At 37.1% G+C, this 14,608-nt stretch overlaps 1 protein-coding gene across 1 annotated transcript in view; it reads left to right on the top strand.

Annotated features, from left to right (window-relative positions):
* Positions 1-14,608, top strand: part of EVC (EvC ciliary complex subunit 1) — a 1,160,741-nt gene that overhangs the window by 345,865 nt on the left and 800,268 nt on the right. Inside the window, exon 5 of the mRNA XM_044055566.1 lies at positions 10,018-10,096. Within this exon, the coding sequence (XP_043911501.1) occupies positions 10,018-10,096 (79 nt within the window). The remainder of the gene's footprint in view (positions 1-10,017; positions 10,097-14,608) is intronic.

The raw sequence follows: 14,608 nt of genomic DNA, 5'->3' as shown, positions 1-14,608 counted from the left end.
CAGCTCCTTTTCTCACACCCCTTGATCAAACAGTTCCTGAGAGGGGCTAGCAACTTGTGGCCACCCAGAAGAGTACCAATCCCACCTTGGGAACTTAACATTGTGTTGGAAAAGCTCACCCTGCCCCCCATTCGAACCAGCTTCTTCTGCAGAGCTAAAATTTCTCACCTAGAAGACAGCTTTCTTCTGGCCATCACTTTAGCCAGAAGAGTCTCTGAGCTGCAAGCTCTCATGGCTGTGGAACCCCTTCATCTTCCATGCTGATATGGTATCCCTCAGAACTAATCCCATCCTTCATGCCCAAGGTGGTGTTCAGTGTGGCTCTCAACCAATCCATTCATTTGCCCACCTTTTTTCCTAATCCACAGAATGGGGGGGGGGGGATCCTGCACTCTGTAGATGTGCACAGACAGCTCAGATTCTATCTAGACAGGACTAAATCCTTCAGAAAGTCTGAACAATTTGCTGGTTAGCTTTGCCACCGGGGCAGAAGGCAAAGCCATCTCCAAACAAACCATTTCCAAATGGATAGCATACTGCATCCATTTATTCTTTAAACAACATGGAAATCCTCCCCCAAGGGGGTCAGGACTCACTCCACCAGAGCAGCTTCCACCTCTGCAGCTTTCCTCAGAGGAGTCTCCACCAGGGGACATCCTGGAGGCTGCCATCTGGACATCAGTTCACAGTTTTATCAAACATTACCACTTGCCTCTCTTCTCCAAATCCAGGGCAGGGTTTGCCTCTGCAGTCTTGTCCTAGCCCTAACCCAAATGTGATGACTGCAACAGTGAAACATGAAGAACCTAGTACAGTTGTGTACACTTACCATAAGTGTAAAAGCACAAAGATTTAATGTAGAAAAGGCCCTTAGTAAAGTAGAAGTTAAAGAAATAGAATTGGAAGTTATGGAGTGCCTGCAAAGTGAAGGAATTGATGTAGAAGGTCTAAAACAGACTACATCACAGCCTGATGGAGTGAGTCCACGGAATAAGGAAAAGCAAGAAGATCGGGAGACGTGAAGAAGGAATATGGACAGGAGAAAGGAAAAAGATTTAATATGGTGTACTATTTACGCAAAGGAGAAAGCAAAACTAATACAAAAAGAGCAGCACCAAAGATATTTGAAGAAAAATATAGGCAAAGGAATCCGGATATGGAAAAGTTTACAATACAAAAAATAAGACTAAGAGGAAAAGTAGAAAAAGAGATTAGTAATGGAGAAGTCAAAGAAATTGAAATTGAGGTAATGGAACAGCTGCAAAGAGAAGGATTCCATGTAGAAAATCAAATGCAGAAAGCACCACAACAGGATAGAGCAATGGATATCCAGATTAAGGGGAAACCAGTGGAACAGGAAGCAACAGGCCAGGTGCCATATCAAGATATTTTGGAGACTTCTAAGGAAACCAGTGTAATGTTCACTTGAAGCTAGACAGGAATGAAAGGAACGGGAAACTGTGGAAACTGATGCAGTCAATGTTGAGGAGTGATAGGCCAGTGAGTTCCCATATATCAGAACAACAGATGACACAGGATGAAACTGAAGAGAATGTGCCACAGGAAGATGTTATAGAACTTTCTATAGAATGCCCGCAGGAAATGGACAACAAGGGATGTGCCCTCAGTATGGAAGAAAAGGAGTTAAGAGAAGAGTTGCTTGATTTAATAGACAAAGATAGATATATCAAGATCAATGAGAGAAATAGACTGCAGAAGGTTAATAAAACTCCAAAAGTCAGAAGCTTGATAAAACAAATGAACACAGTAATTAGGACTGTCCATAGAGAGCCATGTGATATAACAGAAGTAAATATTACTGTGCTGCTAAATTAATAACTGATAAGTCTACCACAGGAACATAGGGTAGCGGGGGAAAAGGAGGGGTCGAAAGCGAGTACCATCATGGAAATATTGAATAGAGAACTATAAAGCAGCTAAAACAAGAAGTCTCATTGTTAGAAGATTATAGAAGAGGGAACAGATCAACAAAAATATTAAGAAAGATAGATGTGATAAAATCAATGTGCAGTTTTAGAACAGACCAGGATCTATTATGCACTGTTGGGGATAACAAACTAAAAATTTCCAAACAGGCAGAAAGACTCAGAAGATATGAAGATAAATATAAGGGAAAAGCACAAAATAAGCAATTTACTGATAATGCAAAAAAGTTTTATAGAGAATTGGGAAATAAGGTAAAAAGAATTGATAGACCGCCCAAAAAAGAGGAAGTAGATACATTTTGGAGAAGTATCTATGAAGGTCCTGTGGAACATAACAAAGATGCTAAATGGATAGAAGAAGAAAAAGAAAGAATAAGAGGTTTAAAGGTACAGGATATAAAATAGGATGAAACAGCCAGAGAGACTGACACAAAGTTGAGAAAAGCCTCTAATTGGAAAACCCCAGGTCCAGATGCAGTACCTAACTTTTGGCTTAAAGTATTAACTTCTTTACACGAGGATCTAGCCATGAGTAAGAACTATTTATATGCACACCCCGAGCAGACACCGCACTGGTTAACAACAGGAAAAAAATGCTCTTACTTAAGAGTGAACCTGTAAGCTACCCTGAAAATTATAGACCAATAACTTGTCTTCCGACAACGTATAAGCTATACATGGGGATTGACGCCGACAGAGTTTATAGTCGTTTAGAAGAAAACTCTGTTATGGTAGTAGAACAAAAAGGCAATAAAAGAAAGTCATATGGAACAAAGGATCATTTGTTTTTAAATAAAGTTATAGTTGAGAACTGTAAGAAAGGGAAGAATCTAAGTATGGCATGGATTGACTATAAAAAAGCATTTGATAGTATCCCACATTCATGGATAAGAGTGCTTAAAAATGTATAAGGTACATCCTACACTGATTGATTACATTACAGTAACCATGAAACAGTGGCAGACTACTTTGCAATTAAGCCATGATAATGGACAGATTATTATCCCAGGGATAAAAATCCAAAGGGGGATATTCAAGAGCGACTCCCTGTCACTGTTGCTATCTTGCCTTACCATTAATCCATTAAGCTGTTTACTTAACAGCTTAGGTCATGGCTACAATTTGGCTTCTAGAAAACAGCAAAGTCTAGTGACTTCTCATCTTCTCTTTTTTGATGATGTAAAACTGTATAGCTCATCAGATGAGGAACTGAAAGCACAGCTGCAGGTTGTCAAAACGTTTTCAGATGATATTGGAATGTCATTTGGTCTTGATACATGTGCAAAAGCAGCCTTTAAGAAAGGAAAACTGCAGCACCAAGAAAATTAGTTTGGGACAAGAATGTGATATAAAAGAGCTTGAGCAAGAGGGAGTGTATAAATATTTGGGAATTGATGAAGGATTAGCAATAAAACTTGAACAAATGTGAATAAACCTTAGTAAGGAATACCTTAGAAGACCTAAATTAATCCTGAAAACTGCATTGACACCTAGGAACAAGATCCAAGCTATAAATCAATTTGCTCTTCCTGTCCTAACTTATAGTTTTGTAGTGATTGACTGGCTCCAAAAAGTGTTGGATAGACTGGGTATTAAAACAAGAAGGATGCTTCATGCTCATCAAATGATTTATAAAAATCAGTGTATACCAAGATTATATATTCCCCATTCTGAAGGAGGTATGGGCCTCCATGAAATTGATTACATGTATAGATCTGCAACCGTTGGGCTTAACACATATCTACTGACCTCACAAGATCCAAATGTGGTGAAAGTTTGAAACATGAGAATAAATCTAAGATGACATCTCTGCTTAATTTAGCAGAAGCATATCGATGTCAAGCAGGAGTGGAAATCAAACCAGAAGTGGATAAAAACCAGGCAGCAACTGGATGTGCCAAAAAACAAAAGAAAGAATATAAGGTAAAGGACCAGGTGAGAAGGCAAGAAATGTGGAAAAAATATAAATATAGTTGCAAGTATAGAAAACGTCTGGGAGAGCCTCATGTTGATCAAGAATGAACGCAGGGAATGGTTAAGGAGAGATGAATTTACATTAAGAAATGAAAGGTTAATATTGGCAGCCCAAGACCAGTGGACTACATACACGCTGGTTTACTAAGTCCATTGAACATGTGGGAGAAATAGACATATGTAGGTTTTGTGGAGCCGAATTGGAAACAGTCACACACCTTATTGCTGGTTGCGACTCTCTAATTGCAGAGGGACTGTATACCGAAGGGCATAATAACGTGGTGAGATTGTTACACTGGAGGTAGTGCAAACATTATGGTATCGAAGTGGCTGAAAAACAGTGGAAACATGAGCCACAGAGAATCATAGAAAGTGATGAAGTTTACATCACACGGGGTCACCCAATACCAACAGTCCAAAAGATAGATGCTAGAAAACTGGATATAGTGGTCCAAGAAAAGAAGACAAAAGTAGCATTGATCATTGAAATCACCATGCCTAGTGACTACAGTGTCTTGCTTACAGAGAGACGCAAAGTCATAAAATACCTCGATCTGCAGGCAGGAACGAGAGCCATGTGGAAGAAAGATACCCAGGCTGTTCCAATAGTATTTGGAGCAAATGGTCTTATAAAAAAGAATTTAAGATCGTATTTAGATATGTTACCAATTCATGTAACACCGTACGAATTGCAGGAGGAGTCATTACTGGGCACATTGCGGGTGCTACGAAGAGCACTTTCGCTAACACCAAAGAATGAAACAATACTAATTTCATGAACTTTAATCGTACTTTGACTTAGGAATGGTGTCCATTCCCGTCATGGTATTAGAAACCCAAAAGACTTGGAGAAATTAAAATAAGTGTAGATGTTTGAGTGTATTCACTGTTGCAGTTGTGGTTTCCCTCCCTCCATCCCCCTTTTTCTTCTCTTTCCTTACAAGGGGCATATTAGTATTTACTTTCTACTGGTGGGGTTCCTCCACCAAAACCTAGCTCCTGCTTGGGGGCTCCTGACAGGTTAAGGCATGAAAAACTGATGTAATGGCGTCAGCTGCCTTACATTATACTACTGACAGCTCAACGTCAGTCCTGAAGCGACAGCAACCGACACCAAAATACTAAGCCTCTGGTATTCAGGCCCTCCGAGGGCTACCCTGGCAAGGATAACCCAAATGTGATGACTGCAACAGTGAATATACTCGAACATCTACATTTATACTAAGTGTACACAACTGTACTTTACAGCTAGCCCTCTCTCTAGGCATAATTATCACTACTCAGAAATCCCAGTTGCAGCCATTAAAAACCATATATTTAATTGGTTCAGGTGTGGACATGATTTCAACAAGGGTCTGCCTTACTTGTGACAGGATCACAACTTTGTGATCTCATGTGAAACATATTCTAGCTATCCCTGCTCCCACGATGAATCTAGTACTCAAGATTTTGGGATCCATGGTAGCCACGATAACATTATTACCCATAGCACTCCTACACATGAGAGTCTTGCAATGGACTCTAGCAGTCCAATATTTGCTACACAGGCACCCCTTAAATTTTCAGTGCAAACTTTCACGAGTATGCAGAGACTCCCTTCTTTGGTGGCTTCATTCCCCAGAGTTCATACAGGTATGGCCCTCTGTTCTCCCTCCTGCCACAGCCACACTAACTACGGACACTTCCCAGACAGGGTGGGAGGCATTATCTAGGTCAGATGATCCAAGACACGTGGACTCCCCCAAAAGACCAAATTGCATATCAACGTCCTGGAGATGAGAGTGGTTCTTCTAGTGTTGCAAGCCCTATACAGCTCTCTTTCTCTGGGAACGATTGCATTACAGTCAGACAGTATGTCTGTGGTCTGGTACATCAACAAACAAGGGGGAACCAGCTCTTACCCATTGTGTTGAGGATGATGAGGGTATAGGAATGGGCAGTCTCTACCAACCATTTTCTTATCGCAACACACATTCTAGGGAGTCCATCATCCTCATGGACAGGCTCAGCAAAGTTCTTCTGATGCCTCACAAGTGGTACCTGAATCAATCAAGCAATGGCAAACATGGTTTTCTGCAAATGGGATCAACTCTGCTGCAATCTGTTTGCGTCTCCTTTCAACAACAAGCGCAGCAATTTTTTTGCCCTGATCCCTCCACAGGGTCAGTCATCAAGTGATGGTCTAGTTCATGGCTGGTCCCTTTGTCTTCCTTACACTTTCTCTCCAGTCCCTCTAATCCCCAAATTTCTGCAAAAAGCATACATGTTGAAGAGCAAAGTCATCCTCATTGTCCCCTTCTCGCCTCATCCGGTCTGGTTTACCTTTTCTTTGGTCTCATCTAATTTGCCCTCCAATGACTCTCGACCCAGCTCCGGATCTACTATTTTACCCATCAGGGCATACTCACCAGGATCTCCAAGGACTGAAATTAATCGCATGGTTTCTCCAATTCCAGTGATGGCAAGACATTCCAGACTTTCATCCCTGGTCCGTAAAGTTTTGGTCTCCACTCATAAGTCCTCTGCTAGTAAAATCTACAAGAGCAAATGGCAGAGGTTTCCTTTTTGGGCCCAGAAGAACAGATAAGTCATTTTACTGCTCCCATTCTGAAAGTTTTTGGATTTTTTGGCTTCTGTCTTTCAGGGTGGAGCCAGCTACTCAGCTTGCAGCAATTTCCATTTTTCATATTGGAGAAGTTAGTCATCTGTAGTTCCATCTAAACTTTGCAAAATGTTTCTGAGAGGAGAGGTACTTCGCCTCCAATCAAAGACCTCACTCCTCAGTGGAATACACGCCACTACAGAGTCTGGAGCCCCTCCTCTTCCTGTTAGTCGGCGCACATCCGATTCACAACGGCCTAGATTAGACACCAACAGTCTTGGAGCCCTGGACTTTGTTGACCTTCCTTTTTTGTCAGACAAACCTGCTCCACTACCACCCCAACACCCTCAGAGAGACAGCACTACCAAGCAAAAGTGGACATGGAACATTCCCCGCACACAGAGCCAAATGCAGGTCTAAACATAGTTTTTAATCTCTCAAGTACTGTTTTTAACTGAGCAGGAACTGTCAGTCTTAAGCAAAGGGCTTACTTTTATACCTTCACAAACTATGGACACTTCTACCACAGTATCTGAATTTAAATATTTTGTTTGAACTTTAGTACACTTCGACTATACCTGCTGATTTAATACACACTGCTTTTAAAAGACGTAGCATGTTTATGCCATATGGTAATGATGTGCTGATATTTTTTGAAAGTACAATAGAAACATTTGAGTTATTTACTCAGTATATGAAATGAACTTTTTACAGTCACAAAGTTAGAACATGTAGCACTCAGAAGCTTAATTACTAATGCTAACATAGTTATAAAACCTGCAGACAAGGGTGGGATGTAGTGGTGATGGACACTACTTTTTATATACAAGCCATGCATAAAATGTTGTCCACTGAGTATGTTAAAATTACTAAACACAAAACTTGTTAGCCATGTTTCTAAGAGTTTAGTTAACCTACTTAGTGACAATAAGATAGACAAGGAATTGCTTGACTGTTTATTAGTTAAAAATCCTAAGGTACCAAATGTTATGGAGTTCCCAAGATCCACAAGTCCATCACAATTCTGCCCATGAGGCCCATCGTAGGAGGTAGAGTCTGGGCAGCCGAACCAGCTTCAAAATACCTAGAGGCACAGCTTAGAGTTGATTTTAAACACAAGTACAATTCTGCAAGATACCACTGATTTTTTTACAAACTTTATATGGGTGGGCAGCTGGCAGAAGTCTCACCAACTGTCACTTTGCTTTTTATTCACTGTCATCCCCTCAGATATAGGGATACTTAGTGTAAGATATTTTTTATTGGAACAAACAGAATGTGAGCAATCATTCTTTGTTGCTTTATGTAACATCCTGCTTTTAGTTCTTGAGAAGAGTGGTTTCCTGTTCCAATGACAATTCTATAAACAAGCACAGAGTTGCTATGGGCACCCGTGTAGCCAACATATTTGCCAACATTGTAATGTATATGTGGGAACACCAGCCCATTTTATCAGCTAACAAACCTTTTCATGAGAACATTTTTACAAATGATTTATGGATGAGGTGTTTATTGTTTGGGAAGGGAACAACACTACCTTTGATTTGTTTTATGATTATAAATCTAATACATGTGATTTTTTAAAATTTAAGAAATGTTTCTCTTCCTCGAACATTGACTTTTTAGATATTACCATCACTAAAGATGAGAATGGTATTCTTAATGCTTGTTTATACAAGAAACCTATTAAATGTAGCAACACTTTACATAGAAACAGGCTGCATCCTCATTTCATTTTCAAGAATGTAGTGAATAACCAGTTCTTGAGAATAGCTAGATTAAATACTCAAGACAAAAATATGTTACAACAGATAAAAATTGCTGTTGAAGACTTGGCCCTTAGAAGTTACAACAAGCAAGAACTCCAGCAGATATGTGAGGACATTAAAAAGAAAAGAAATACAGTTGATGCATCTATTTTCTCTAACCAAGTAGATAGACACACAGAGCATGATATCCATACTGCCACTAAACTGAAACTTCGATGTACCTTGACTTGTAATAGGAACTCTTTAGCAACTGAAAATGTAATCCGTAAACCCTGACACATATAACAGGATGTTCAATCACTTAGTAATTACATCACTTTACAACTCCTGTTTTCACATAAACAGACACGGGAACTTAGTAAGTGTATTATGCTATACAGAACATGCTAGATTGTGGTTTACATCCAACTTAAGGCAAAAAAGGCATTTATAAATGTGGCAATTATGTATTCTGTAAGTACATTGTCACTAGGAAAATTATTACACATCTTGTAATAGCCACAAATTTTGAAATTAGAGCCTATGGTAATTGTAACCTGGTATATCTGGCAACATGCGGTCACTGCACTTTCTTTTATATAAAGTGAAACAAACCAGAGGCTTAAAGACCACATATCCAGTCATGTCTCAGAACTTAATAGAGAAGTAGTTGCTAATGCCTTACGCAAACATAAGCTGGAGAAGGGATCTACCTAACCACAATTTTAAATTCCTGATTTTAGAAGTTGCGTCTGAAAACATAAGAGGTGAAAGCATTGTTCTCAGAATTGAGAGAGCAGAACTGAACTGGAGTTTTGAGGTTTAAGGCACATATTATGCTAGGGCTAAATGGTATTGCCCCTCTTAAACCTGTAGTCATAATCCAGCACGGGTCTGTGTAAATATGTTTGTTGCAGCAATATATGTATATTTCATCTGTAAACCAGCTGCCTCTTTGTAAACGTTATACAGTTTTTTTTTATACCCATTTTTACAAGCCTTTAAGTTTTATACTTATTACATATAATGTTTTTAAGACCGTACTGTTCCTTTAATTTTAACTCAGTTGATTTGTGCATGTGACTTTTTTACACTATTTAAGCCATCCATGAGTCAATGTAAGTTGTTTTAATATGCCTGAGGAAGCCCTCTGGCCGAAAATTTTATGCTTGTGTACCTGAAATTTACTTGTAGATATTAAAAGCGTACCTGAAATTACTTGTGGTATTAAAAGGATTTTAAAGTGCATTTACTCCACCCTGGTTTCCAGTGATTTCTTATTTCTTAATAAATACATTTGGTCTGTGTCTGGATTTACCTATGTTCTGGTTCACTTTTTTGATGAGTGTTTTACCCTTTCTCTGAAGTCATCAGAGGTATATTGACGTACACACACACACACGCACACACGCAGTTATATTTACACATGCTTCTTTGCCTTTGTGGCCCACGTTTTGGTAGAAATGGGTACATTTAGAAGCCTTGATACCCAATTTAACATATTAACATACGACAAATTATCGACTAAGGAAGCTAATAAAGTACTGTAATGTGCAGCAGCTTGTATTACTTTTCTAGCATCAGCTCTCAGTTTGAAGTAACACACTCACTGAGCATATGCTTAGCATATGAATGTTTTAGAAATGTTATGGGAATTTTATTACCAGGATGTGAACAGTCTAAATCATCTTCTCTTGGAAGTCTTCCTTATTTATTTGATGATTGTGTTCTTTTTTTATTGTTCCAGTTGTAGGATGTCCCTAAGTAATGTCACTCTACAGTACCTGAGACTCCTGGATGCAGACTTAAGGCAAGAAAAATACACGGTATGGGCAGATGAAATTGTAAAAATTATCAATATTTTAACATTTTAAGTGAATCTGAATGAGTGCCTTCTGTATTACATTTGTTTTATGAATGTTTTTACATGAGCTAAGTAAATTGTTTACACTCAAGTTTCAACAAGTTCAAAATGTTTCAAGACTCAAAAAGACTCTTATTCCTGAGTTCTGGTCATGATTTGTGTTGAAGTGAGATTTAAGTGCTTTCACCTCAGAGATATGAAGTAATATTATCGTGTGAAAAATCATAAAGCAGGATATAGAATTTTAAGTTTGCAACTATAAAGTGATTGACACCCTGGTAAAATAGATTCATACATAAAAAGTATTTTACCATCCTAAAGTAATGAATTTATCATCCTTTATTCCCATCAAAATGTGGTTGTCCAAATGGAGTGTGCTTCTTTTGCAACCATTGGTGTCTCTCAAGTTGTAGTTGAAGTGAGAGGAAAGACTAGAAATTTCACAAAGTAGGGAATTTTCTTTTTTTTTTTTTTTTTTTTTTTTTATCAGAAACAATGTGTGTCTGTGTACTTATCTGAAAAATTAGTGCATGGCACTTTGTTGCAGCTAGCATTAGTTAGTTCTGAACGAGAATCAGTACCACAAGCTTTGGATAAGAACATGTATAAATATAAATGTGTGTGTGTGTGTGTATATATATATATATATGTGTGTGTGTGTGTGTGTGTATGTATGTATATAAAAGTGACGTGTTTAGTGGACCATGCTTTGGTTCACAGTCAGAAGTGCAGGGTTGATTGTTCAAACGTCCAGATTTATCAAATAGATGTTGTATCTGAAGAATTCTATACTGCCTTCTGTTGGTTTCTTGCTGTTAGCTGCATTTACATGCATGCATACCGCAGTTCATTTAACTATTTATTGTGATCAACTAGTCTTATTACTGTATTGTACTGAGTACAATACACGAAGATAACTGTTTCAGTTAATACGCTTTACTTTCACATTTTTCTTTTCAGATTTACAAGCATGTAACACAGATGCTGTCAGATCTCTATGGCAAATACCCCAAAGCTTGTTTATGCACAGTCACATTTATACCAGAAGGTCTGGTATTTTTCTCAAAGTCTGATGTAAAACAGTTCTTTCTTTGTATAACAGTTTTTCTTTGTTCTTCTAATTTTTGATTTGTCCTTGATTTAAGCTCTTTGGTCCAAGGAAACTCAGTTATCTGAAACGTGGTGTTCTAGCACTATCTGATGTTCCAACTTTATCTTGCTTGGTGTTACATCTCTTTACTTCATTGATGTCCTTCCAGCTGCCATCTGCGCAATTATTTTTACAGACATTGTTTCTCATTAACATTCATTTACATGGATACCAAACAATCTAACTAAGCTATATATGCTTGCCAGCACACTTACTATTTTTTTTTTTTTGCATTTATACTACTTCTAAATTAACCTTTTATATTTCATAACATTCTTGCAGCTTTTATTCAAGCTAATAATCATGCTAGCAGTAGTTTGAAAAGACAGTATATACAATATGGAACAGAGTATTCTTTCAGTTCCCCGTTTTTTTAATTTGTTTGAGGAATGGACTAAACTTCAGTTAAAGAAAAGACTGCATTTGTTCCCTTAGCATCATTATTTACATCAGTTATATTTACAATCATAGAGTTATTGCAACTCTCCTTAACCTGCAGCATATAAACTATTGTAAGCTGTTATTATTATTATGACTCCTAAAACTATTAACACAGGATGTAATTTAGCAATTTGGTCCCAGATGATGACCATCCTCTAAATATGTCCCACCAATTATGGGCAGTGTCAGCTTCTGTTTTTGTCTTTTATTATTAACACTGGGTTATTTGAAACCACACATACAGACTGTGGTGCCACTTTAACAAACATTTTGAAATTTGAAGGCAATACTGTCCATTTATACTAAATTGTAATCTGTCTATGAAAGATACTTGTAATGACTTGGCAGATAGTAGGATTCTCTTGTGCTTGTAAATGTACAATCTGTGAAATATCTTGTTTTACTAGTTTTTATACCAAGCTCTTTTAAATTTGCATTTGGTATCTTTAAAACTTGGAAATGTAATATTGAAGTGCAATGTTGTTTTTTTTTTGGTATTGTCCTTTCATAGTACAAATGGATGGTATTTTTACCATTTAATCTGTATGACGTACTGGCCTGTTACCCATAATGGTAAGTATTTTAACCCATGGTCCTTTTCTTGTATTACTGTGTCGTTTACAAATAGAAATCATACCCTTTTTCCCTGTTGAGTTTATTCTTACTTTTGTGTTATTGTCTACACACTGTGACATTTTTGTTACACTTTTGAGGTAATGTACAGCATCTAATAGAGAGAGATGTTTATTGAAATTTTTGTCAGGCTTTGATTCTTTTCTCTACGTTTATGTATGCCTGACCTAACCATGCTGTTATATTTGTGTTAAATGTTATTCTCCCAAAGGTACATGCCGTATGCTTTTTACAACTGAAATTGTTTTGTGTAGCATTTTTTTAACAAAGTTTTATATGTGAAATATTGTAATTCCCTCTGTTTTGATGTTCAGAATGATGCAAATGAAATGCAGATGTCTGTTTTGAATGCTGCGTGCCTTGTCTCGCAGCTGCATTTTTATCTATAGTCCTTGATGCATGTTCCAGACAGTGAACATTCAGATTGTCTCAAGCTGTAGCAGAATATATATATATGCTAGCAAACAGAAATACGTATTTTTAACTAACTATATTATTTATACATATATTATAGCAACAGATGTGTATATGCATCTAACTAGCAAATGTGCACATTCATTTATACATTTTTAAACATATCTATCACTGTGTACATTCCCTCTGTTTTTTAACTGTCTATATTAGTATGTACTTTTTAGTTAATTTATATTGCTATTAACACAGTTTTAATATTGTCAACACAATGATGACAACCATTACTATTAGAACTGGATGAATCTGAATATGACTTTATACAGTGATGTTCTACAAAGTAATTTATTGACAATGCTTGAGTATGTTATTACAAAGGCATTGCAGTCTTGTTTTTTGGAAAAAAAAACTCGTACATCACAAATGTGAAGCTTTGACTTGTTACTTTATTTACATAGATAAACCATTTAGTATGTACTGTACAGAATACACTTGCTTGTAGAGATTGTTTTTGTATTTGTATATACATGGCTGTAATTTACACTCAGTCCAGTTTACAAACTTAGCATTAAACTGAAGCCTGCGTATTACATAACTTTTGCAGTACTGTTTACACAGTTAGTGTAAAATTGAAAGCATGCCCTTCTCCCTGTAGTGTGCATCATTTTATTGCAGTATTGTTTGTTTTATGCCGTGAGAATTGAATGTATGTTTGCCCTTTGGCTGTTACCTAGACTGTGACACTTTGGTCTTACACATTTGCTTATTTTTTGGCTATTTTCAAAAACAGAAAATATTTTTATAAAGCTTTTGCTGTTGCTGTTGCCTGTACTGTCAAAGTTGTAATAAGAATTGCTTTCACTTATTTTTAAAAGACGTTTACTGTTACTACTAGCTATTTGTACCCTCCCTTTTTGTAAAGGCGCCTACATAATTTATTTTAACTGCATACCATAGTCTATGTACTGGCTGTTCTCAGCGTAGTATTTACTTGCAGACTTTTGTTCTTTTTTGCTTAATGCTGCATGTGAATACTTAATAATGTTTTAGAAAAATGTAAGCCATTTGGCCTGGCAATCAGTCTTGTTTTCTTGATCTTATAAATTTCAGTACCAGTAACATTTTATCTTGTGCAACATTCCTTGTAACTACCCATTCCAGCCTGGAATGATTTGACCTCACATTACTAACTTTTTTTCTTTTTGTGCATTCCAGACGCTTAACCCATAACTCCTTTAGCACTTGCTCGTACCTTCAGTCATTCGTTAATAAACTTGCAACTTGATATTAGAATGCAGTTGTAATAAAGATTAACTTGCCTAACTATGCATAATATTGCTTTTGAATACTGTTTTTGCTGGAGTTTGTGTTGTTTTTTATGCTGTCATGCGATTACAGAATATTGTTGGCTTAACTAACACATGCTTAAAACAGATATGTTTACATGATTTACATTTGCTGTTGTCTGCGTGTTGCTGCGCTTTAGGTGAAAAGAAAATACATGTATGTCAGTCTTGTGACGTCATGTCTTCACTGTGCTTAACTACCTTCATTTGATTTCAATACCCTAGAACTGTTTTGTTATATAAAATGGTTTTAAAATCACTGTTTAAGTCCTGTACTTTAACTGAATGAAAGTTTGTGCTGTGTACACGTAACCATTTTCTAAATGTAGAATAGTACGTCGTAAGTTATTTATCAGCTTAGTTAACTGCTGTTACTTTAACTCTTTGCTAACCAGATTATATTTGTCAGTATTTTGTTCTGCTGACTTTAAAGATCTTATGGACTTTTGAGGAAGTGTTTGCATGTTGTCTGAACATTTTGAACTCACTCTGA

This window comes from Protopterus annectens, chromosome 14.part0, assembly GCF_019279795.1.
Source record: "Protopterus annectens isolate FY-2018-M chromosome 14.part0, PAN1.0, whole genome shotgun sequence".
NCBI classification, from domain to species: domain Eukaryota; kingdom Metazoa; phylum Chordata; order Ceratodontiformes; family Protopteridae; genus Protopterus; species Protopterus annectens.
Note: the sequence above shows the minus strand (reverse complement) of the source record. Positions and strands in the feature narration are given on the sequence as shown.